Source organism: Melanotaenia boesemani, chromosome 9 (assembly GCF_017639745.1).
Source record: "Melanotaenia boesemani isolate fMelBoe1 chromosome 9, fMelBoe1.pri, whole genome shotgun sequence".
In the NCBI taxonomy this organism is placed as follows: domain Eukaryota; kingdom Metazoa; phylum Chordata; class Actinopteri; order Atheriniformes; family Melanotaeniidae; genus Melanotaenia; species Melanotaenia boesemani.
The window spans coordinates 33785658-33805416 of record NC_055690.1 but is presented as its reverse complement, the minus strand read 5'-3'; the positions used below and the strand labels follow the sequence as shown (position 1 = coordinate 33805416).

Below are 19759 nucleotides of genomic sequence, written 5' to 3'. Positions count from 1 at the left end.
TGGCCTGTTGCCGACCTACTGTCCATTTTCTTGGCCGACAGATTTCATCCTGCGGGACTGGGGTTGGCCCGTCCCAGCTCTCAGCAAATTTGCATCATAAAAAGCCTGTCACTGTAAAAGATATGTTGTAGTTTCTGGGATTGACAGGATATAGTAGACATTATGTCCCTTCCTATGTTGAGAATACATCTCTCCTTCGCCAGCTTGTTGCAGAACAGGGACATAGGAACTTGACTGCCCCTCTGAGGTGGACTCCTGAAACTGAGGCACAGTTCATTGTATTAAAGCAGATCTTGCATTCCTCTACCACCTTACAAGTATCAGATTACAGATCCCGATTTTTTCTGGATGTTTCTGAAAAGGGCGGAGTTGTGAACGCCCTGTTTCAGAAAAAGGGGGGAAATAGACACGTACTGATGTACTACAGCTCTAAATTGGATTCTGTGGAGCAAGCTCAAACTTCATGCAATAAATTCGCAGCTGCAGTAGCCAAATCGATTTAGAAAACCGCCCATATTGTCATGTCTCACCCTCTGACAGTAATGACTACACACAGTAGCGACTTTTGTGTCCTCTAAGGCCTTCACTATGACTCATCTCTGTCTGACATGAGATGAGTCATAGACTTGAAAAAATTCTTTTGCAACCGCATATTTTTTATTCTCCACAGGGAATTAATATGTCAGACTCTATGGACCCCTTTCCCGAACATAAATGTGAGGAGAGGTCAGTCAGAGACACCAAAGTAAGAGCTGATTTGCAGACTGAGCTCCACAGAAAGTGGAGTCAGGCAGCTATTTACAGATGGTTGTTGTCATAGAGATATGGAAACAGGAAGTCTAAAAGCAGCCTATGCAGTAGTTGGGCTGAGAGACAGAGCATGGGAGACAGTTGCAAGTGGGTCTGTGATTCCTTCCCGATCAGCACAGAAAGCAGAACTTACTGCTGTGCTCGAAGCATTGAAACTGAGTTCAGGCCAGAATGTAAATATCTACACAGACTGTGTATCTGCAAAGTGGCTAAGGGCTGGATTTGTCACTGCATCTGGTCAACCTATCAAACACCGAGGAGTGGGGCAGGGGATTGCCGAGGCTTTGATGTTGCCTGAAAAGGTAGCAGTGATTAAGTGCAAAAGTCATGACAATTCAGGGTCCATGGTCTCAATAGGAAATGCCCAGGCAGACTTAGCCGCTAAAAATGCAGCAGGATATCAACCTAGCGCACAACAAATGCTCCAATCATCAGTAGACATTCCTCCGAATAATTCATTAACTAGAGCAGACTTAGAGACTCTCCAGGAGCGAGCAGGACCATATGAACACCAGGTGTGGAAGGATCGTGGAGGAACAAAACATAGTAACTTATGGAGAGCCCCTGATGGCTGGCCTGTTCTGCCTGCTGGGTTAGCTGTAAAGCTCTTTCAGGAAGCACCCGGCCCAGCTCCCATTTCAAAAGCTCAAACTCTCCACAACCTATCTCATTGGTGGCACCCTTATTTGAAGAAAATGGTGGGTGATTTCTTTAACACTAACCCCATAGCTTGACGTGGAAATGAGCGGAAGTGAAACCTTTTTCTGTTGCTCTCATGTGCTGGTGATCCCTCGTAAAGATATTTACATTTTTTACTTTTTACTTTATCCTAAAATGCATCATGGTTTAGAGTTTCTATAAATGTTTTTTTACAACTGTATTTCTACACTTTTTCTTAATCTAAATTAAGAAAAATCCAACATTTCCCTCTGAGCAGCAACCCTCTCCTAAACGGCAGAATCAGTGCCCCTAACTGAAGAGATTCAATGAACGACCTGAAGAAAGTTATTTTGAATGTGCTCACATTTGACTTTCAACAAAGGATGTGGTTTTCTGTATGAGCTGAACCGCAGGGCAGAGCAGACACGATGAAGAGGAAGTCTGTTCTGTCAGTAAATTCATGTATTTTATAACTTCATTACCAGTTCTTACTGCTAATAAATAATAAAAGATTACTTTGATTTAGAACCAGTTCTTATTTACAATGACGACATGGGCCAGAGGAAACAGTGAAACATACATTGGTACATACATGTCACAGCAACAATATTTTATATGTGTAATCTAGACAATTTCATGAAAAGTAAAACATTATTAAAAAAAATGAAGCGAAATATTTTTTCCCAAAAATTGTAATAAACAATTACATTTTTTCTGATTGGTTAGGCATGATTTTAAAAAAAGCTATTTTAAACATTTTCCCCAACAACATGCCCACTAGCAGAACAGTTCAGATCACTCATTTATAAAAACTATATTGTGTCATCTTATTAAACACACATTGTTCATATAATTAAATCCTTTTTTAAACCTCTAACAGTGATGTGCTGAACATAAAACTCTAGGATTTCTCAGTGAGGTTTACAGAAAATGGACAAAAATAACAGCAGAAAAATTCTGCAGTTTGATGGAAATACGTATTTCTTCCTGTAAACTCAGATCAGTCAACATGGAAACCAAAACAAAATATATTCTAGTTTTCATACAAAAAAATAAAGGAAAAAGTCTTATGTGCCAAATCCATCCCTGCATAGATGCTTCACTTACTCTTAATTTCTGTTCAACTGTACTCAATAAAGTTGCTTTTATTTGTACTGATCAAGTTCTGTCACCATAATCAAAAATGGGAAGGGCTGATATTTTAACAGCAGGTTCGTAGCAAAGTGGGTGAAAGATGATTTATTACAGTACAAGAAACCAATCCTTGAAGTAACCATGGAAAGCAAGCTGTTGATGTGCACATCGAAGGAGAGGGAAATGTCAAGCCACATACCCAGATGTTAACCAACTGAACTTCTCCACCATACAGAGACATTTTCTATTGAAAATCATGCTTTTTGTTTTACTTCTGTATAAGAGATGATGAGAAAATGATAACCAAGCAAGAAAAACTGTAATATGACAAACAAGTTATACAGCAGCTGTTAATTTAGATGCAACTAACTTAAATTTAATATTTAGGAAAGTAAATCCATGAATTTAGATGTCACTGCAGCGAGCGTCAGTTCTCACCTTTTAGTGGAGGAAAAACGCTGATGGCTGTTCTTCTGTTGAGTACCTGAGGCTGCAGGCTTAGTTGCACTGTTTGTGGACAGACATCTTATTGGTAGGGTTATGAATCAGAAAGAGTGCTATGTATATATGAGAGAAAGATCCCGCCCCTGTACTTTTGCACTACATTTACTAAACGGGATATCACTGTGAATTGTGCTGTTGAAATTTGACAGCTGTGAAAATGTAGGTATAAGATAGTTCTTTTACAAAGAGTAAAAGAATGAAAATAGCATGTAGGGTAAATAGTTAACCCATTTTGTAAGCAAAAGACTTCCACCTACCTCAGTAACAACTACTAGACTATTTGGTTCTGTTTTTACTAACTATACTTTATTTTTCCCAGCTTGGAAATTCCTTCTCTGCATTTAACCCATATCTAGTAACTAGTTTCAGGCTGCCGGCATGCGGAAAGTAGTTCTTCAGGGGCATATGTGAAAAAAATCCAAGAATTCTTCAATATCACAATGCAGTTCTTTAGGGGGTAAATTATCTCTGCAGTTTAAATTGTTTAGGAAAATAAATAATAAACTAGAGAAAAATAAATTTATTCAAACATTTTTCAAAAATATGTTTAGTAATTATTGTAAAAAAATCTATATTAAAAACAAAACTAATTATTATATTAAATATAATAATAATGATAATGATGAAAATGATGATGATGACACTATCAATAAATACACTCTTTTCTTTCTTTCTTTTTTTCTTTTTTCTTTTACTTGTCCTGTCCAGCATTGTAGCAAACAGACTGGTGGTCTGGCTGCTGCGATGTGCCGAACAAATTCACCAAGAGGAGCTTTATGGGTATAAGGCTCCTCTTGATAATCTCATTTTTTTAAATATATTTCTTTATTTGTATAAATATATTGTTTTATCTTATTTATTTAGTATTATCAAATTTGTGTATTCTTGCAGGACCTGACTGGAGGGGACAGAAGAAATAAAATAGTAAATAAATAAATGAAAAGGGACAGAAATGTAGAGAAGTAAAAAGTAAAAATAGTTGTGGACTAATGCAGCTGTTCTATAAGGAGTTTAGGTTGGATGACAGTGAGGTTCAACATCTTTGTATGTCTCGTTATTTTATGTTGAAACGTGTTTCTTTGCAGTGTTCATCACGTCCACTTATAATGTTCAGCTGCTCTGTGGTAACTTGCAGCACTTTCACTAGCAGAGGTAACCTCATTAATGCTGCATGCTTTAAGACAAACAAAATGCAGTTTCTTTAGCATATTTTCAGCATGTTGTATGGATTTAGGTGTTGGTTTATCAGGTAAACTCATTAAAAAAAAAAGAAAGAAAAGCTGTAGTTTGTACTGTATTACTTTCAGTCATATTTTCAGTTTGTAAAAGAAGCAAACCAATACAGAAAAACAACTGCTGTTATATATAAGTTTTCTAAGGCAGTTTTCATCAGTCGTCTGCAAATAAATTCTGAGCTGCAAAGGTTAAATAAAATAAAAATCAGCAGTTGGTCATGGTTTGCAATATTTCACAAATATTTAAACCATGTTTTCTCTTCTCCAAACTGATTCCTGCTTTAAATTATGCTAATAAATTCAAAACACAGCTATCAGAAGTGTTTATGCAGGTTTTTACTTCATGTCATCAAATACAGACACGTGTGCACAAACACAAAATTGTAACAAAGAACTATTTATTTGTTGTTGTGAAGCGAAGAACTGAACCAAAAAAATAAATAAATACATAAATAAATAAAAAATAAATAAAAAAATACTACAAAGATGCAGAGAAACATGACTCTACATCTCATCTCTGGTCCCGGTCAGCTCAGAGGACCTCATCCATTTCAGCTGCAACGTTTCCCCTGGCCCAGCAGCACAAGAGCAAAAATCCTCTGTACCATCAGTTGTCTGGAGTTGTTGTCATCAAGGCTGCACGTATTTATTAGACATATTTCATGATTTGGGTTGTTGCCACCACAAGGCCTCCTCATCAGTAGAATTCACCTTGTTTTGGCCTTTGATTGAACCGATTTTCGAACTGACTGCACAGGAGCAAAATAAGCATCGCAGTTATTGTGGTTGCATTTTGTGTTTTCAACAACACTGAACACACAACATTTAAAAGATGAATTTTTAATTTTTTTACAACACTGTGGCTTCAGTTTTTATGAGAAATGCGTTTATTGTGCAGTGTTTTGCAAAAACTATGAAACTGATATTGTGTTAATAGTTGTGAGAATCTGGACTGCTGCTTTACTCCTTCAGTGTAAGATTTTTACTAAATAGAATAATTCTTATTACATTTTTACTTTAAAATCATTATCTCATTTACTTACTTATTTTTGTCACTTTCTTTCCCTTATTAATATCCTATTTATTTCTAATTATTTGTTACAATTATTGTATGTATTGTACTAAAATTATTATTTTATTTTGATTATAGTTATTAATATTATTTTAATATATATATTTTTTTATTTTGTCTTGCATTTTATTCTGGTATGGTTACATCTGGACTTTTTTCTCACTTTTTTGTTTAGTGTGTTTGTATAAATAAAAATAAATGAAAAGGAGAAAAAAAAATTATTTTAGTGGTTAAGCAATCATAAAATTTGGAAAACGATTTCTGATTGAGAACTGTGTTCAGTTTAGCAGTTTAGAGGCATTTTATTTATAAATTAGCTTAACTTTTTCAGCATTTTTTTTCCCACATCTGAAAAAACCTGATGTCGACACATCACCGTCTTTCTTTTTTCACAAGTGAACGTCAATGTTATACTAAATTAATTGTGTTATTACAGCCTATATTAGACTGTGATAAACTTTGAGAGTTGCAAAGGAAGATATAAAATGTTAAAATTTGTCTTTATTTAAACACATCTGTGCTTTTAGATTTTTATCAGATAGATAGAACGGGAGGGAGGGAGGGGGGAAGAAGAGACCAGGAATATCGCAACAGGTCCCAATGAGCTGCCCCAGCACCAAACTCAGTCACAACCCAGCAGTTCACGGCAAAGGTGACAATGAGCACACAGCAACGCTGAAAAGAAACACGGAGGTGTAAATAATCTGCTCTAGAATCCCTGCAAGCACCAGATTCTCTCTCATGCTCCGAATCTGCAGATCGATCACCGTTCCTTTTATCTTCTTATTTTCTTCAGAGAGTCAGGCTGGACATTTGAGGTGGGCACTGTTAACGTGGAAAAGCTTGAAACAGAAAGTTGTCACTTACGCATTTCCGATAATGTGAGGCTGAATGAATAATGTAATACATGGTTACATTCTGAACTGTTTTAGCTCTGACATGAATGTTTAAACCTTGTGTTTTAATAGAACTCATCTGGCTCAGTGTGTCCTTCAGCTAGAACATCCGGCACATAGTGACAGAAAAAAGACTAAGATATAACTAAGAATTATCAGGTAGATGTTAGTCAGATCTGTTGCATAGATACACGTCTCAATTCAACATTCACACGCATTAAACAGCACATCCTAATCTATTGCGTAAGCAGTGTGTGGCCTGCTCACCTCTATAACTGGCCAATTACAATCGGTTGCGTGCCAAGCTATCCCATTGTAAGAGGCAGTCTCAAGAAACATCTGGGACATCTGAAGTTTACTGATGGAAAAATAATGTACTGATGAAATAGTGACCATCTGTGAAGACAGAGCTAGTCATTAAAGATTGTGATCAGGACTGTTTTTCCCCCTGGGAGTGAATACTGTTGTAAAACACACTTGACAAAAGAATTGCCTTCTTCTGTGGTCCGTCAACATGGACCACACTCCAGGGGTCCAGCACCAGATGCCAAGAGGGACCATTGTTCCCAGGGCAATGGGCTATATAAGGATGTGTCCTGAGCTGAGAAATCAGTTCTAACATTGTCGGTTGACTTGAGTTCCACTTGTCTTCTGGTTGTGTTTGAACTCCTGTGATAGCAGTAAACAGCTGTGTCTTTTCATCGATCCGAGTGCCTGTCATTCATGTGAGGAATTTTCCTGACATTTACCCACAGGAAAGTTAGTTTACACTTTATATTTTGTTACATCCACGCAACAAACCACATCCCCCACACTTTCGAAAAGCTCTGGTTAAAAAACTTAAATCAACTCAACTCAGCTTTATTTATAGAGCACTTTAACATGTCAGCTGGACAAAATACAGCATAGAAGATATAAATTTAAAAGTAACATAAAAGGAAAAAAACAATAGCAGTAAAATGATAAAACAATAAAATACTGAAAACAACAAAACAAGAAAAACAAGAAAGAAGAAAATCCAACCAGAAGACCAGCAGCAGCAGTTCAAAACAAAGACTAATAATTGTTGAAGTACACTTGTGTAAACACACAGAAAGCCTAGCATATGCTGTTCTTTGGTAGAATTCCACTTTCTTTCAGCACCGTATTAACAGCTGGTACAAGGGGTTTGCTGTAACTCAGTAGCCGGCCATCATAAATCAGGTGGTCAGGTCTCACCCATGTTTCTGACTGGATTCTAAACAGACAGAAGGCAGAGACACAGCAGTTAGAGTTGTGATGCAAAGAGACAGAAAATTATTTAAAGCTACCTAAAAGAAAGATGAGAGCTGTAGAGAGGCATCAACTCACCTTGAGTGGCATATCCGTGCTATGTTCCTATCAACCAAAGTACAGTCTTTCATTGAGCTTAACACTCCATGAACGGTCGGGGTGAACACAGCTCGGGGGCTGACGATGATCTTGTAGTTCTCAAACCGAATCTTAGAATCGACGGGCTCCTGGTGCAGGTGAGCCAGGATGTTCACCCCGGGTATGTTTTCCCAGCAGCCTTGTGCAGGCAGTGTTGGTGAGACCGGAAACAAGTTATTCTCAAACGCGTAACACATGTCAACGCCGTACTCCTTCTCCAGCAGTGGTAACACCTCCAACCAGCTGGTGAGAGAATGGTTTGGAGAGTTAAAGCTTTATAAAATAGCAATATGTAACTTTCCAACCTTAAAACTGTGTTTCTAACTCGTTTGATGGCACAGTGACATTTATTATGTACATTCGTGTAACTGTCATTGCACAGCAGCGTCCCGAGGCTGGTGTTGTGCAGAAAAAAGCACCCCTGCTGTGAAAAGCACTCCCTTGTGAGAAGCGCAGTTGAAACCACTTGCCTGTGAATGGCATATAGATGTGCATACTGCTCATATTCACTACCCTTCGTCCTCATCAATGCTTGCATAATGACAATAAAGATCTTGAATCTTATGGACAAGAGGTTCTCTGCTTGCTTGTTTATATTTATCCAAATGGAGTAATTTTGCAGGCTGTTGGGTGAGTGTGATAATTCCGTGCATGCAAATGTTTTCATTTGACATTTTCAACAAACTAAGAACTAAGAAATAGGCACAAATAAATAAATTAAATAATATTACTTTCACAACAACAACTTTTATAAACAATATTACAGATGGACCGACGGACAGGAGTTTTCAGTAGTGGTTGCATCCACGTACATATCATGGCTGCCACACATTCTTAGCATTTGTTTGGCACATCGGCCGCTTGTGTTGATACAAAGTAACGCGTCACGTGCATTAGTTTCAATATTGACTTCAACGCTAGTGGCATTCAAGTCAACGTTGAGTACAGGTGCACATGACAGGTTCGAAGTGAACACAATGGCAAATAGTTTTAAGGTCCATCTCTTAAACCCTGTCTGTAACTACTGGCATCTGTATGATTGCTACTACCCATGGCACAGTAAAAAACACTGGTACCTTAACAGTTGGCAACAAATTGGAAGCGTTTTCAGGGTTAATGCCCCAGAAATACAATGTGACCAGTCGACTGACCAGGCGGCAACCTCGGGCGGTAAAATCTGAAGCCTATGTGGAAATGCAAAAAATTGCAGTTCACCCCTCATCTGCTAGGGGCTGGCTCCAAAAAAGGGTCAATCCCCACAGACTCCCATGTTAAAAAGATCAACTTCACAGTAGAAATAAGCATGTTTAAAGCTTGCTACAAAAAACATTTTAGGATTAAAAGGTCGAGTTTACCTTCATGACAACTGTGAGGGGGATGAATTTTTTTCTAACCCATCTGTTTGGATGTTATTTAATATAGAAATTCGGCATAATTAGGGGCATGTCCCTTTGATTGACAGGTATCCAATATCTGCAGCAAGAAGAGAGAGTGCAGCACAACCGCAGTTTTTAGCCGGCTAACAGCGCGCCTTAGCTTTAGCCCGCCTACCTCAGTTAGCTGGTTAGCTGCTGTTAGCTCCGGGTTAGCTCGGTTAGCTCTTGATGACACATGTGATGCCAAGATGGCGACAGTGGAAACCACCCAATGAGCTTCAATTCAGCTCTTGGGAAACCTACGGGTGACGTCACGGAGGCTCCGTCCATCTTATTATATACAGTCTATGAGACTGACCTTGTCTCATAGACTTGTCTCAAACCTTTGCTGCAAGTATATACACAAACTTAGAGGAACGCTGACGTGTACGATTGCATTCACTGCAAGTATATCCCAGCCCTTAAGAGTGAATTCATCTGTGGTGTTATTGATTTAGAGTGGTTTGCCGCGCAAACATATTATGGTTAAAGTGAATAGAATGTGGTGCATTCAAGAGCTGTGTGGTGTCAGTTAATTTGAGCCTGTTATTCTACTATCTAAAGCAACATATAGATACAGTAAAAAGGGAATGCCTACTTTGATGTCAATACATACTGTTAACTTTATTTCCCTAAAGATAGCAGAGCACCAGTGTGCAGAGCCAAACACTGGTGGGGGGCTCACAAGGCTCTGATAAAACTGTTAATCCAAATGTATGTAATCTGGTTGATGAGAGCTTGGAAGTGGAGGTGGATTTTGAAAATTGGAGTTAATGTCAATTTTCTGTTGGATCGTGGATCCATGGAGAGTTTCTTTAAAAGGAATTTTCTCATTTGTCTTATAAAGAACTCAAAGACTGTGGCTGGCTGGGTTTAAGAACTGCAAATGGGTTAAAAATCCCATATCTTGGCTGTAGCCGCCCTTACCATGTAGAAGGAAGAGCAGTGGCAAACAGATAAAATAAACTTTTAAGTAGTAAAACTTCACACATCAGTTACACTAAGAAAAATGCCTCCCTTTTGAAATTAGGAGGCTCATCATTTTGTGCAGGTAGGTCATGAAAAGTCATTATTTCCCTAAACTAAGACAATATGTGTAAAAATAACAGTCCTGACTGCCTTTCTACTCTGTACTAGCTGCATTAAACACATGGAGAAGATGCGGACAGGCTCTACAGTGGACATGCATTAAAGATCGATCACTGTTTTTGGTTTATGTTTATGTTTCAACGTGCAATTTGTAAGGAAGAGAAAGGACTATTTAGGAAGTTAAATTAGCCTTGGTTTTCTATTTTTAAACAAATTGTTGTAAACAGCAAGGGGCAGGAGCAATAGCCCCTAGCAAAGGAATCTATTACACCAAAACCTCCTTCAGTAAAATTGGTCCTGTTGTGTAACTGTTATATAATTTAAAAATCAATATCAGCAGGCTGATAAATGCTGTTTGTAAGTTCTCAAGAGTAGTAAACATGAATGCTACGTACAGGCTGTCACTACACTCACTGAGAGGGGGTTCTTTTCATGGCAGGGGTGCTTCTTTTGGCATAACAACGGGACACCTGGGACACTGTCGCACAATATAGCTGAGTTCTGCTTTATCATTCTGTTCCATGTAGAACATGTCAGATGTTAAAACTGAGACATTTTCTAATTTCATGGAAAATATGAGCTGATAGTGAATCTGGCGGCAGCAACACATCTGTGAAAAGCTAGAACAAGAGCAACAAAAGGCTGAAAAGTAAATGATATAAATCATGCTCCTCCAACAAGATGTTATAGGAGCATTTGACAGGTCAGTAACATGACTGTCAGGAGCATTCCAGAGGCGCAGAGTCCCTCAGGCAGAAGATGGACAGAGGTTTCACCAATCTGAGACAAACTGGCTCTAAAAATTGTAAAACAGCATTCCTCAATATAAAATTGTAGTTACGTAGAAGATTCTACCATCTAGAGTGTATAATCTCATCAAAAAATTTAAAGAATCGGGAGGAATCTCTGTGTGCATGGGACAAGGCTGGATGCTGGTGAGCTTCTGCATTAAAACAGACAGGATTCTCTACCGAAAATCACTGCATGGATTCAGTTATTACTTCCAGAAATAACTGTCTGTGAACACAGAGCTTTAACCTGCATTTGTGGATTTCATTGTAGAAGAAGAAGCCAGATGTGAAAAGGATCTAGAAACACCACTGTGTTCTCTGGACCAAAGCTCACTTAAAATGGTCTGAGGCAAGTGGAAAATTGTTCTGTTATCAGATAGATGAAAATGTGAAATTCTTTCTAGTCTGCAGGACATGGCATCCATGCTTTCCAGAGAGGAGAGGGAGCATCCAGCTTGTTAACCGTGGACAGGTGAAAAGCTGCATCTCTGATGGGATGGGGCTGCATTAGTGCCTATGGTGTGGGCAACTTTCATCTGTGAAGCTCCATCAATGCTAAAAAGTACATGGAGGTTTTAGAGCAGCATCTGCTCCCATCCAGACAACGTCTCTTTCAGGGAAGGCCTTGCAGATTTCAGCAAGACGATGCTGAACCACATCCTGCATCCATCACAGCAGCATGGCTTCACAGGAGAAGAGTCCGGCTGCTGAACTGGCCTCCAGACCTTTCACCAGTACACAACATCTGGAGCATCATGGAAGCAGAAATCCAGCAACCAAGGTCCAGGACTGTAGAGCAGCTAGAATCCTGCTTCAGACTAGAATGGGACATCCAACTGTCCGTCCGTCCATCCATCCGTCCACCCATCCATCCGTCCGTCCACCCATCCATCCATCCATCCATCCATCCATCCGTCCACCCATCCATCCATCCATCCATCCATCCATCCATCCATCCATCCATCCCTTTATTGTCCCCAGAAGAACTAACGCCATATGTCGAAACAGAGATTCACACAATTCAATAACAATAAATAAAACAGGGTAAATAAAATCTCAGCTATGAACAAAAAGAGAAACCAACCAGGTCACTTTAATGGTTATTACCACGTTTGAGGTAATAACAGCAGGAGGGTTAACAACACCTTAAGTCTCTTTGTCCTCCCTACAGGGGCCCTGAAGCGACTCCCCAAAGGTAGTAGGACAACCACATTAAAGCTACCAAACCAAGCATAATACAAAAAGATTAAACTGATTCAGTTACACTTTTATAAACAGAGACTAAACTCCAGAAACTGATCTCCTCACTTCCCAGATGTTGGCAGACATTTGTTAAAAGAAGAGAGGATGCGACATGATGCTAAACATCACCCTGGAACTACTTTTTACAGACATGTTGATGCCATCAGATTCACTATCAGCTCATATTTTCCATCACATGGTAAAATGTCTCAAATTCAACATCTGATAAGATTTTTATCTTCTACTGGGAATAAAATATGAGGTAATGAGATTTAAAAATCATTACATTTTACACAGCATTCTGACTTTTGGGAAACTGTGTTTCTAAAATCTCAACAAGAGGCTTCATGAACAAAGATCTACCTGTTGACTGATTGAGGCAGAATGAGCTCATCAATGTCCTGCATGGCCACATATTTGGACCGGTACATGTATCTGTAAAGGCAGTCAGTGAGAGCAGGAATCTGGCCGAAGTAGTGAAGTTCACCAGGACCGTGTTCAGGCAACCAGCCACGAGACACTTTTAAAAACCTGGATAGAGACCAAGGAATCACTTCCAGTAAACCTGAGGAGACAAAACCAGGTGGTTTTAGATTGTCCACATATCAAACAGTAATTAATGGTAAATATACTAAATTTCTTTGTGTTAATTACTTTTTTACATTGTGTTAAAGGGTCAAATAAAGACTTCAGATAAAAAAAAAAAAAAAGAAATTTTCTCCCCATTTTTTCTTGGTTAGCCTTTAGAGTTTAAAAAGCTCATTCTAAGCATGGGCAAAAACAGTTTAAAAGTGAAACTAGGAGCATTTCACTCCTTTTATTTCATGGAAATCCTCCCCTTTCACAACTCATTGTGGTCTGCAGTGTCAGTCTCAGTGTTTCCATGAAAAAACACAGTCAGAATATCAGCAGGAAGTAGTTACTGGACCTTTGTGTGTGTAGTAGTCCAGTATACGCTGCGTCTCAGCGCTGCAGCTGGTCTTATAGACGACCACCTTGTTGACTCCCAGTAACTGAAACATTTCTAAACTCTGTACCAGCTGCAACACAACACATGTATTCATGTCACAAACTTAATCAAAATATGAGCATTCATCTGCAAGACCGTCTTCAAAATTTGGTTTCCTCATTTTCATGGTTGTACGGTGGAAAGTAACAGGGCATGGTCCTTTAGGTTTTCTTCTTTTCTCCATCTTGGTCAATATACTTTAAAACATCTCATTCAGTTAGTTTATTCTTTATAATCATAAATAAGAAAATGTGAGGTGGTCTTACCTGAAGCACGTTGGTGAAATCATACATGGTGGAGAGACAGACAGTGAAGTTATAAGGAAAGGAATCACTCTTGGGATTTTGGTTTTGAATTTCCAGAAAATCAAGTTTATCTAAAAGACCAGACAAAGACAGATTTTGGAAATCATATTTACTTAACTGTATGCTTAAATAAATAAAAAATACATTAAATTCCACAGCTATGCAAAAATATTCTGTATTTATATATATTATATAAACACAGCCTCCCATTGGATCATTACTGAATGGATGATGATGTTTCAGCTGCTGTTAAAGTTATTTAACTCTAACTGATGCAGTGAGCAGCTTCTTATTTCTTAAATAAGTGTGAAGACGCATTTCGTGGTCGTGGAAAAGATGTTAATCTGTTTCAGAAGGGTCAGATTATCGGCACCAAACAAAACAAGAATCTGAGGAGGTTTCTGAAAATACTACAACTAGGTTAAGAACTGTCCAACAAAAACTGGAAGGATGGTGGGGAACCATCATCTCCCAGGAGAAATGTGGTTGGAAAAATATCTTGAATGATGGTGATCGGTGATGACTTAAATGTTTGGTGAAATAAAATTGTGCTGTGATCTTGGGTTGCTGCAGCTGGTCAGGTGTAGGTTCAACAATGTTATGTGTCCAAAGAATGAGGTTTAGCTGACTACCTGGATATACTGAATGAGCAAGTTATTCATCTTCCCTGATGGAACGGCCATATTCCAAGATGACAATGCCAGGATTCATGGGAAAAAAATGGTTAAAGAATGGTTCAGGGAACATGAGACATAACTTTGACCCATGGCTTGGCCACCACAGAGTCCAGACCTGAACCCCATTGAGAATCTTTGGGATGTGCTGGAGAAGCCTTTGTACAGTAATCTGGATAGAAATAAATGATGTGACCTTGCAGAAGCTTATCAAAATGACACCAATGAGAATGAATGACATAAACAAAGCTGAAGGTGGTCCAACAAAATATTAGTGTAACATTTTTTTTGGTTGGGCAGTTTAATTTGGATCCACTTTCCTATTGGATTTAATGGAAACTGTGTCCAAACTTTTGACAGGTGCTGTATATCCACTGTCCTACAAAGTTGGGCACCTGTATAATAAAAAGTTACTCTTCATCTGCAGGCTGTTGGATCACCATAATGTATCTTCCACATTATGATGGTTTCACCTGATGTTGTGATGTAGCAATAAAAATATAACATGAAAATCCATCATCTTGTCACAGATAAATCACCAAGAAACAGTAAATTTACAATTCATGCAGGTGTTGCTAAGATATTTCATCCTGAAACAAAGACCCAACCCTGACTCCTCTTTTTGTCTCAGCCAGTTGGCCCCTCTGTTTTGTAGAGATAAGGCAGCTTTTTCTTTTTGAAGATCAGAAATTAGTAGTTATTGGAGCCATTCAAATGGCCCAAATGTCCCATTAAGGGCCAAATATTCTTAGATACGTAAAAGACATGGGGTACCATACTTCTGTAAAACAGAGGGGTATGGCCAAGAGGAGGTACAGTATTAGGTCTGATTCAAAATGGGGGTTTAACCATCTGACACATTCCATTGCCAATACTTAATGTCACCTGCAAACCTGCTCTGTGTTTCTAGTACCTTCATCTTTGGGTACACCAGTGGTCACAGCTATATGAGATGGTGTCTGGCAGCCCAAAGGGAGGGGACACATGATGTCGGCGGTCCCGTAGGGAAAGCCAAAGTGATCACTGTGGATGTGGCTGACACCCTCAGAGATGTACCGCAGCCCCTGGCAGCATAAGATGCAGATATAGGCTACTGATTGGCTCCGCAGCACCACTGAAATCACACGAACCTGGAACAAGAAGAAGAATTTTACATTTAGTACATGGACAATGATAGACTTTTCTTAATTTATGCATACATCAGTTGCAAATGCAAATAACTGCTTCCAGGGTGCAGAAAGCATGGCTATTAGGTGAACTTTGTTTAGTACCTGTCTTTACAGAGGAAATTAATATGATGCTGGACAGTTGTTGGACAAGTCTTCACCCGTTTCCTGTGAACAAACGTTAGCGAGCAGCTTGGATTTGTGCTATCGACCATGCAAACTGGGAGGCAATGCCCTGATACCTGGTATGCAATGCACACTTTGGTGTCATCAGACAACCAAAGACGAGGACAAATGCTCGTCTTTGGACATTAAGGTGAACTCCAGAGACAGCGACTCGAGTAGAAGACAGCAGCGTGTCCATCACTGTGATATTGTCAAGGTATGTTCTGATACCCACCATGTTTACTGCGTTTCAGTGAAAACATTACTGACCCACTTATTCATTCATTCATTACATGGACACTCGATAAAGTATCCAATCAGTTGTGTTTTTACGTGATGGAAAGATTTAAAACAATCGTAACCTGAGAGTGGCCATTGTTCCGTGATATTTTTGAATTTGGAATTAATTATTCAGATTTAAATTTCAGAATTAACAATTATAAGTCGCTTTGTATAAAGTATCCTTGTATAAATGTAACTCTGAATTGAGGTTTACATGGAACACACTTTTAATCATCTTCATTAATTCTGATTGGACAGGGGGTGGATGTGACATATTTATGTCTACCAAAAGAAAACAAACTCCAGTTCCTGCTTCTTCGTTTCATTTACAACATGGAAGACCACATAATAGGAACCAATTTCGCTCTGATTTTGATTTTAGATTTGAAGCACCAGCATACTGCCTCACAATGGTCAGCTGAGGAGGAGAAGGGAGGTAGAGTACTGTACCGTCATAACAACAGGACAAGAGAACGAGTGTAACGCCCGCACCAGGTTCTGCTATGGATTACTAATTGTCCACACCCTTTCCACCCATCCACCAACATACTAATCATCCACACCTGTATCCAATCTACTCACCCCTCTACTTATACTCCAGCACCATAATCATTCCCTGTCAGGCTTTGTTTCATCATGCATGGACTATTCCTCTCACGTATGCGTGGCCATTGTCATAATTTAGTATTTGAAATACCAATAAAGGATCTCTGAAATCCACTTGTAGTCGGCTAGTATTAGTCACGTCCCCGTGCTTTATGTATTTTGACTTTTCTCCACTGACAAGGTCGGCTGGTTTAGTCGTAAAATATCTAAACTACAGTTGCTTCAACCTGCTTTTTGGGCAGATCAGAATAACTTTGGGCAATCTCCAATAATTCAGTTTTCTTCAGCTTCTTTGCATTCACATCTTTTTAAGACATTTTACCTAAGTTTAACTTTTAAAGATGATTCATGCTGATTGGTAAAGGAACAGCATGTAAAAAGCCTCATTTGCCCCCCAGTTGTAGATGTGCATAGGCATGCATGACATATGCATAAATTATGAAAACAGGCCTTTATCCTTCAAAAGGACCTCCTGAAATCTTCGGTGAAAACCTGTCCTATATCAACATGGTAAAAATGATTGTTTATCCTGTTATGGATATGTTTAAGTCTCATAAGAAATGTGATATTAATAATACAGTATATTTATATCATATTTATTTATAGTTATAAAATCAGATGTGCCACATACCCACTATCATATATCATGAGCTGTGGAATTATCTATTATCAATATAATTACAAACTAAAATCAAGTAAAAAACATTTGCTTCTTGAGTTTAATGCCAGCTCATCCTCTTCACAACCTGAATGAACATCTACAGTTGAACTTCCTCTTATTAAACCCACATTCGTTTCTTAATGATGCGCTTTACTCGAAAATGTTCACACATGTGGTTTAAAAGGAAAGTAGTAGATACAACAGGCATGTAGATATACATGATATGCACCAACACACTAAACTGAAGGTTTGGAACAATCAGGTCAATTTTTTAAATTTACACCAGGACTTCACAAAAAATAAAGTGAAGTGTTGTCTTACAGATTTTTTTGTGGGTTAACTGCATGTTTAGTGATCCTGGAGGGAAATCTGGGAGTAAAACTCTTCACTGACCTCTTTTTCTTTGGTGCGGTGCTCCAGATAAGCTGATATAAGCAGTGTTTTTGTCTGACTGACTGTCACGAAAGACGAAGCTCGTCCCAGAGAAGCTGCATCAGAAAAAAAATGTTCAATAAACTAAGCTGGAGTTTTACTGCCTTAAAAAAGTTTTTAAACTTCAAAATTTATTTTGCACACACTGAAAAACGGATAAAAAAGCAGAAATTATGGTAGATATCTCAAAATGGAAACATGAAGTTTAGATTGACCATGACAGTCCATACTTCAACTTTAACTAAATTTATATAATAATTTATAAGATATAAGATCAAGCCAAAATCCTTTAAGGAGAAAACAGAAGAAAGAACATAAAAATACACAACATTTATAATGAGGACAAGAAGCATTCAGTAGCTTATCCATGTAAGCCGGATGATGTTTCTGGTGTTTAGATAGTAGAAGCTTGACTGCTGGTGACGTCCAGCCCTTTAAGGTGTCCTGCAACGGCCTGGAAAATACAAAACAAATTACTTTGAGGTGAAATGTTAAACAGTTCAAGAGAAAAGTAAAAGAACCTGATTAAACATTAAATTATTCTGTTTTAGGTTTTTGTCATCATCCTGATTAAGTTTCTGAATGTCCACAGATGAAGTGATGAACAAATTATCCACCATTCATGTCTTATCGAGGTCGTTAATGAAGCTGTTTAGCTGGTTTCTACAGAATTTAAAACCTGGTTGTATTTGGGTTAAAAACAAAAAAAGAACCTTTAAAAATATAAACCAATGTTTTGCTATATTTGGGATGCCATTTTTTAAAATATTTCTTCATGTAAAACTGCATGTAGAACAGCAACATAAAAACATGATATCTTTTTCAGGACAGCCTCAGTTGTCAGAAAACAAGGCTAAAATACATATAGCACCATAGAGGCTAACCAAAACAACAAAACAGAGTTATTGGGTTGGACCCCTTTTACCTCAGGAACTGCTTTAATTCTTGGTGTGAAAGATTGAACAAGGTGTTGGAAACCTTCCTCTGAGGTTTTCTCCTGATTGACATGACAGCATCACACAGTTGCTTCAGGTTTGTCGGATACATCCATGATTACATTAATTCCCCTTTCTTCCTCTTTCTGATGCTCAGTTTGAACTTCAAGTCTTCTTCACCACGTCTACATGACTACATGCTGCCATGTGATTGGCTGATTAGAGATTTGTGTTAAAATGCATTTTGAACAGGTGAACCTGATAAAGTACATAGTGAGTGTACCCACACATTTTACATTCTGAAACTGTAAAATGTGTCTGTACTTTGCTTTAGATCAGTAGTGACAACTTACTGCAGCTAAAACATTCATTAATTAGATTTTGGGATTCATGTTACTGGTTTCCATATGACAATGATCGGTTACACTTACTTGTACGTCCAGAGCAGGACTGTGGCAGAAAGGATGAGAATGACAATATTGGTGAGCATCAATTGTCTCAGCATCTTCATTGTAGACCACCGGGGGTAAATCAAGCTTTAGTGCAAAGAAATAACCAGTCAGAGCTGCTGCTGTGGTTCTGTAATAGATTCTCATGAAAACAGAAGTAAATGAGTTATTTTCATTCTCTCTCAGCTCCAGCACTTCACATCCCTTCACAGTGTTACAATAAAATGTCTCAGGCTTAGTGGTCACTGAAAATAAACATTTTGCTCAGAATCAGTAGAAATTTCTTTTTAAAGCCTGAACACACCGTAGTTTTCATTTCATCTTCAGTGATGAAAGAAAAAGATGACAGTGTCCAAATGACACTGGATTTCTGTTGAACTGTACTCAATAAAGTTGCTTCATTTTGTACTGATTGAGTTCTGTGTCACCATAATCAAAAATGGGAAGGATTGTTATTTTAACCAGCAGATTCGTAGCAAAGTGAGTGAAAGATGATTTATTACAGTACAAGAAACCAATCCTTGATGTAACCCTCAGCCTGTCTTCGTCCTCATTCTGTTCTTCCTTCTCCTTTCCACTCAGTCCTTAAAATCCAATCCACAACCATGGTGGTGTGGTGACCTAATCGAAACCATTTTTTTCTTAAACAAGTCCAGACATACAATAAAAAAACCTGCCTCAGGTTCCTTGGCAACTAGGCCAAGCGAAGGATAAAACTATTAAAATCCAAACAATACAAACCAAAAAAAACCACACAGATATTAATAATTAAAATCATGCCAAGTTGTAAAACACCAAATAATATAAAACTTATGAA

At 38.3% G+C, this 19759-nt stretch overlaps 1 protein-coding gene across 1 annotated transcript in view; it reads right to left on the bottom strand.

The window, feature by feature from the left end:
- The window catches only part of LOC121645548, a 46595-nt gene that overhangs the window by 16644 nt on the left and 10192 nt on the right, over positions 1–19759 (bottom strand). Inside the window, exons 2-3 of the mRNA XM_041994038.1 lie at positions 18925–19029; positions 17888–18012 (exon numbers count right to left, since the gene is read on the bottom strand). Of these exons, the coding sequence (XP_041849972.1) occupies positions 17888–18012; positions 18925–19004 (205 nt within the window). The 5' untranslated portion in view covers positions 19005–19029. The remainder of the gene's footprint in view (positions 1–17887; positions 18013–18924; positions 19030–19759) is intronic.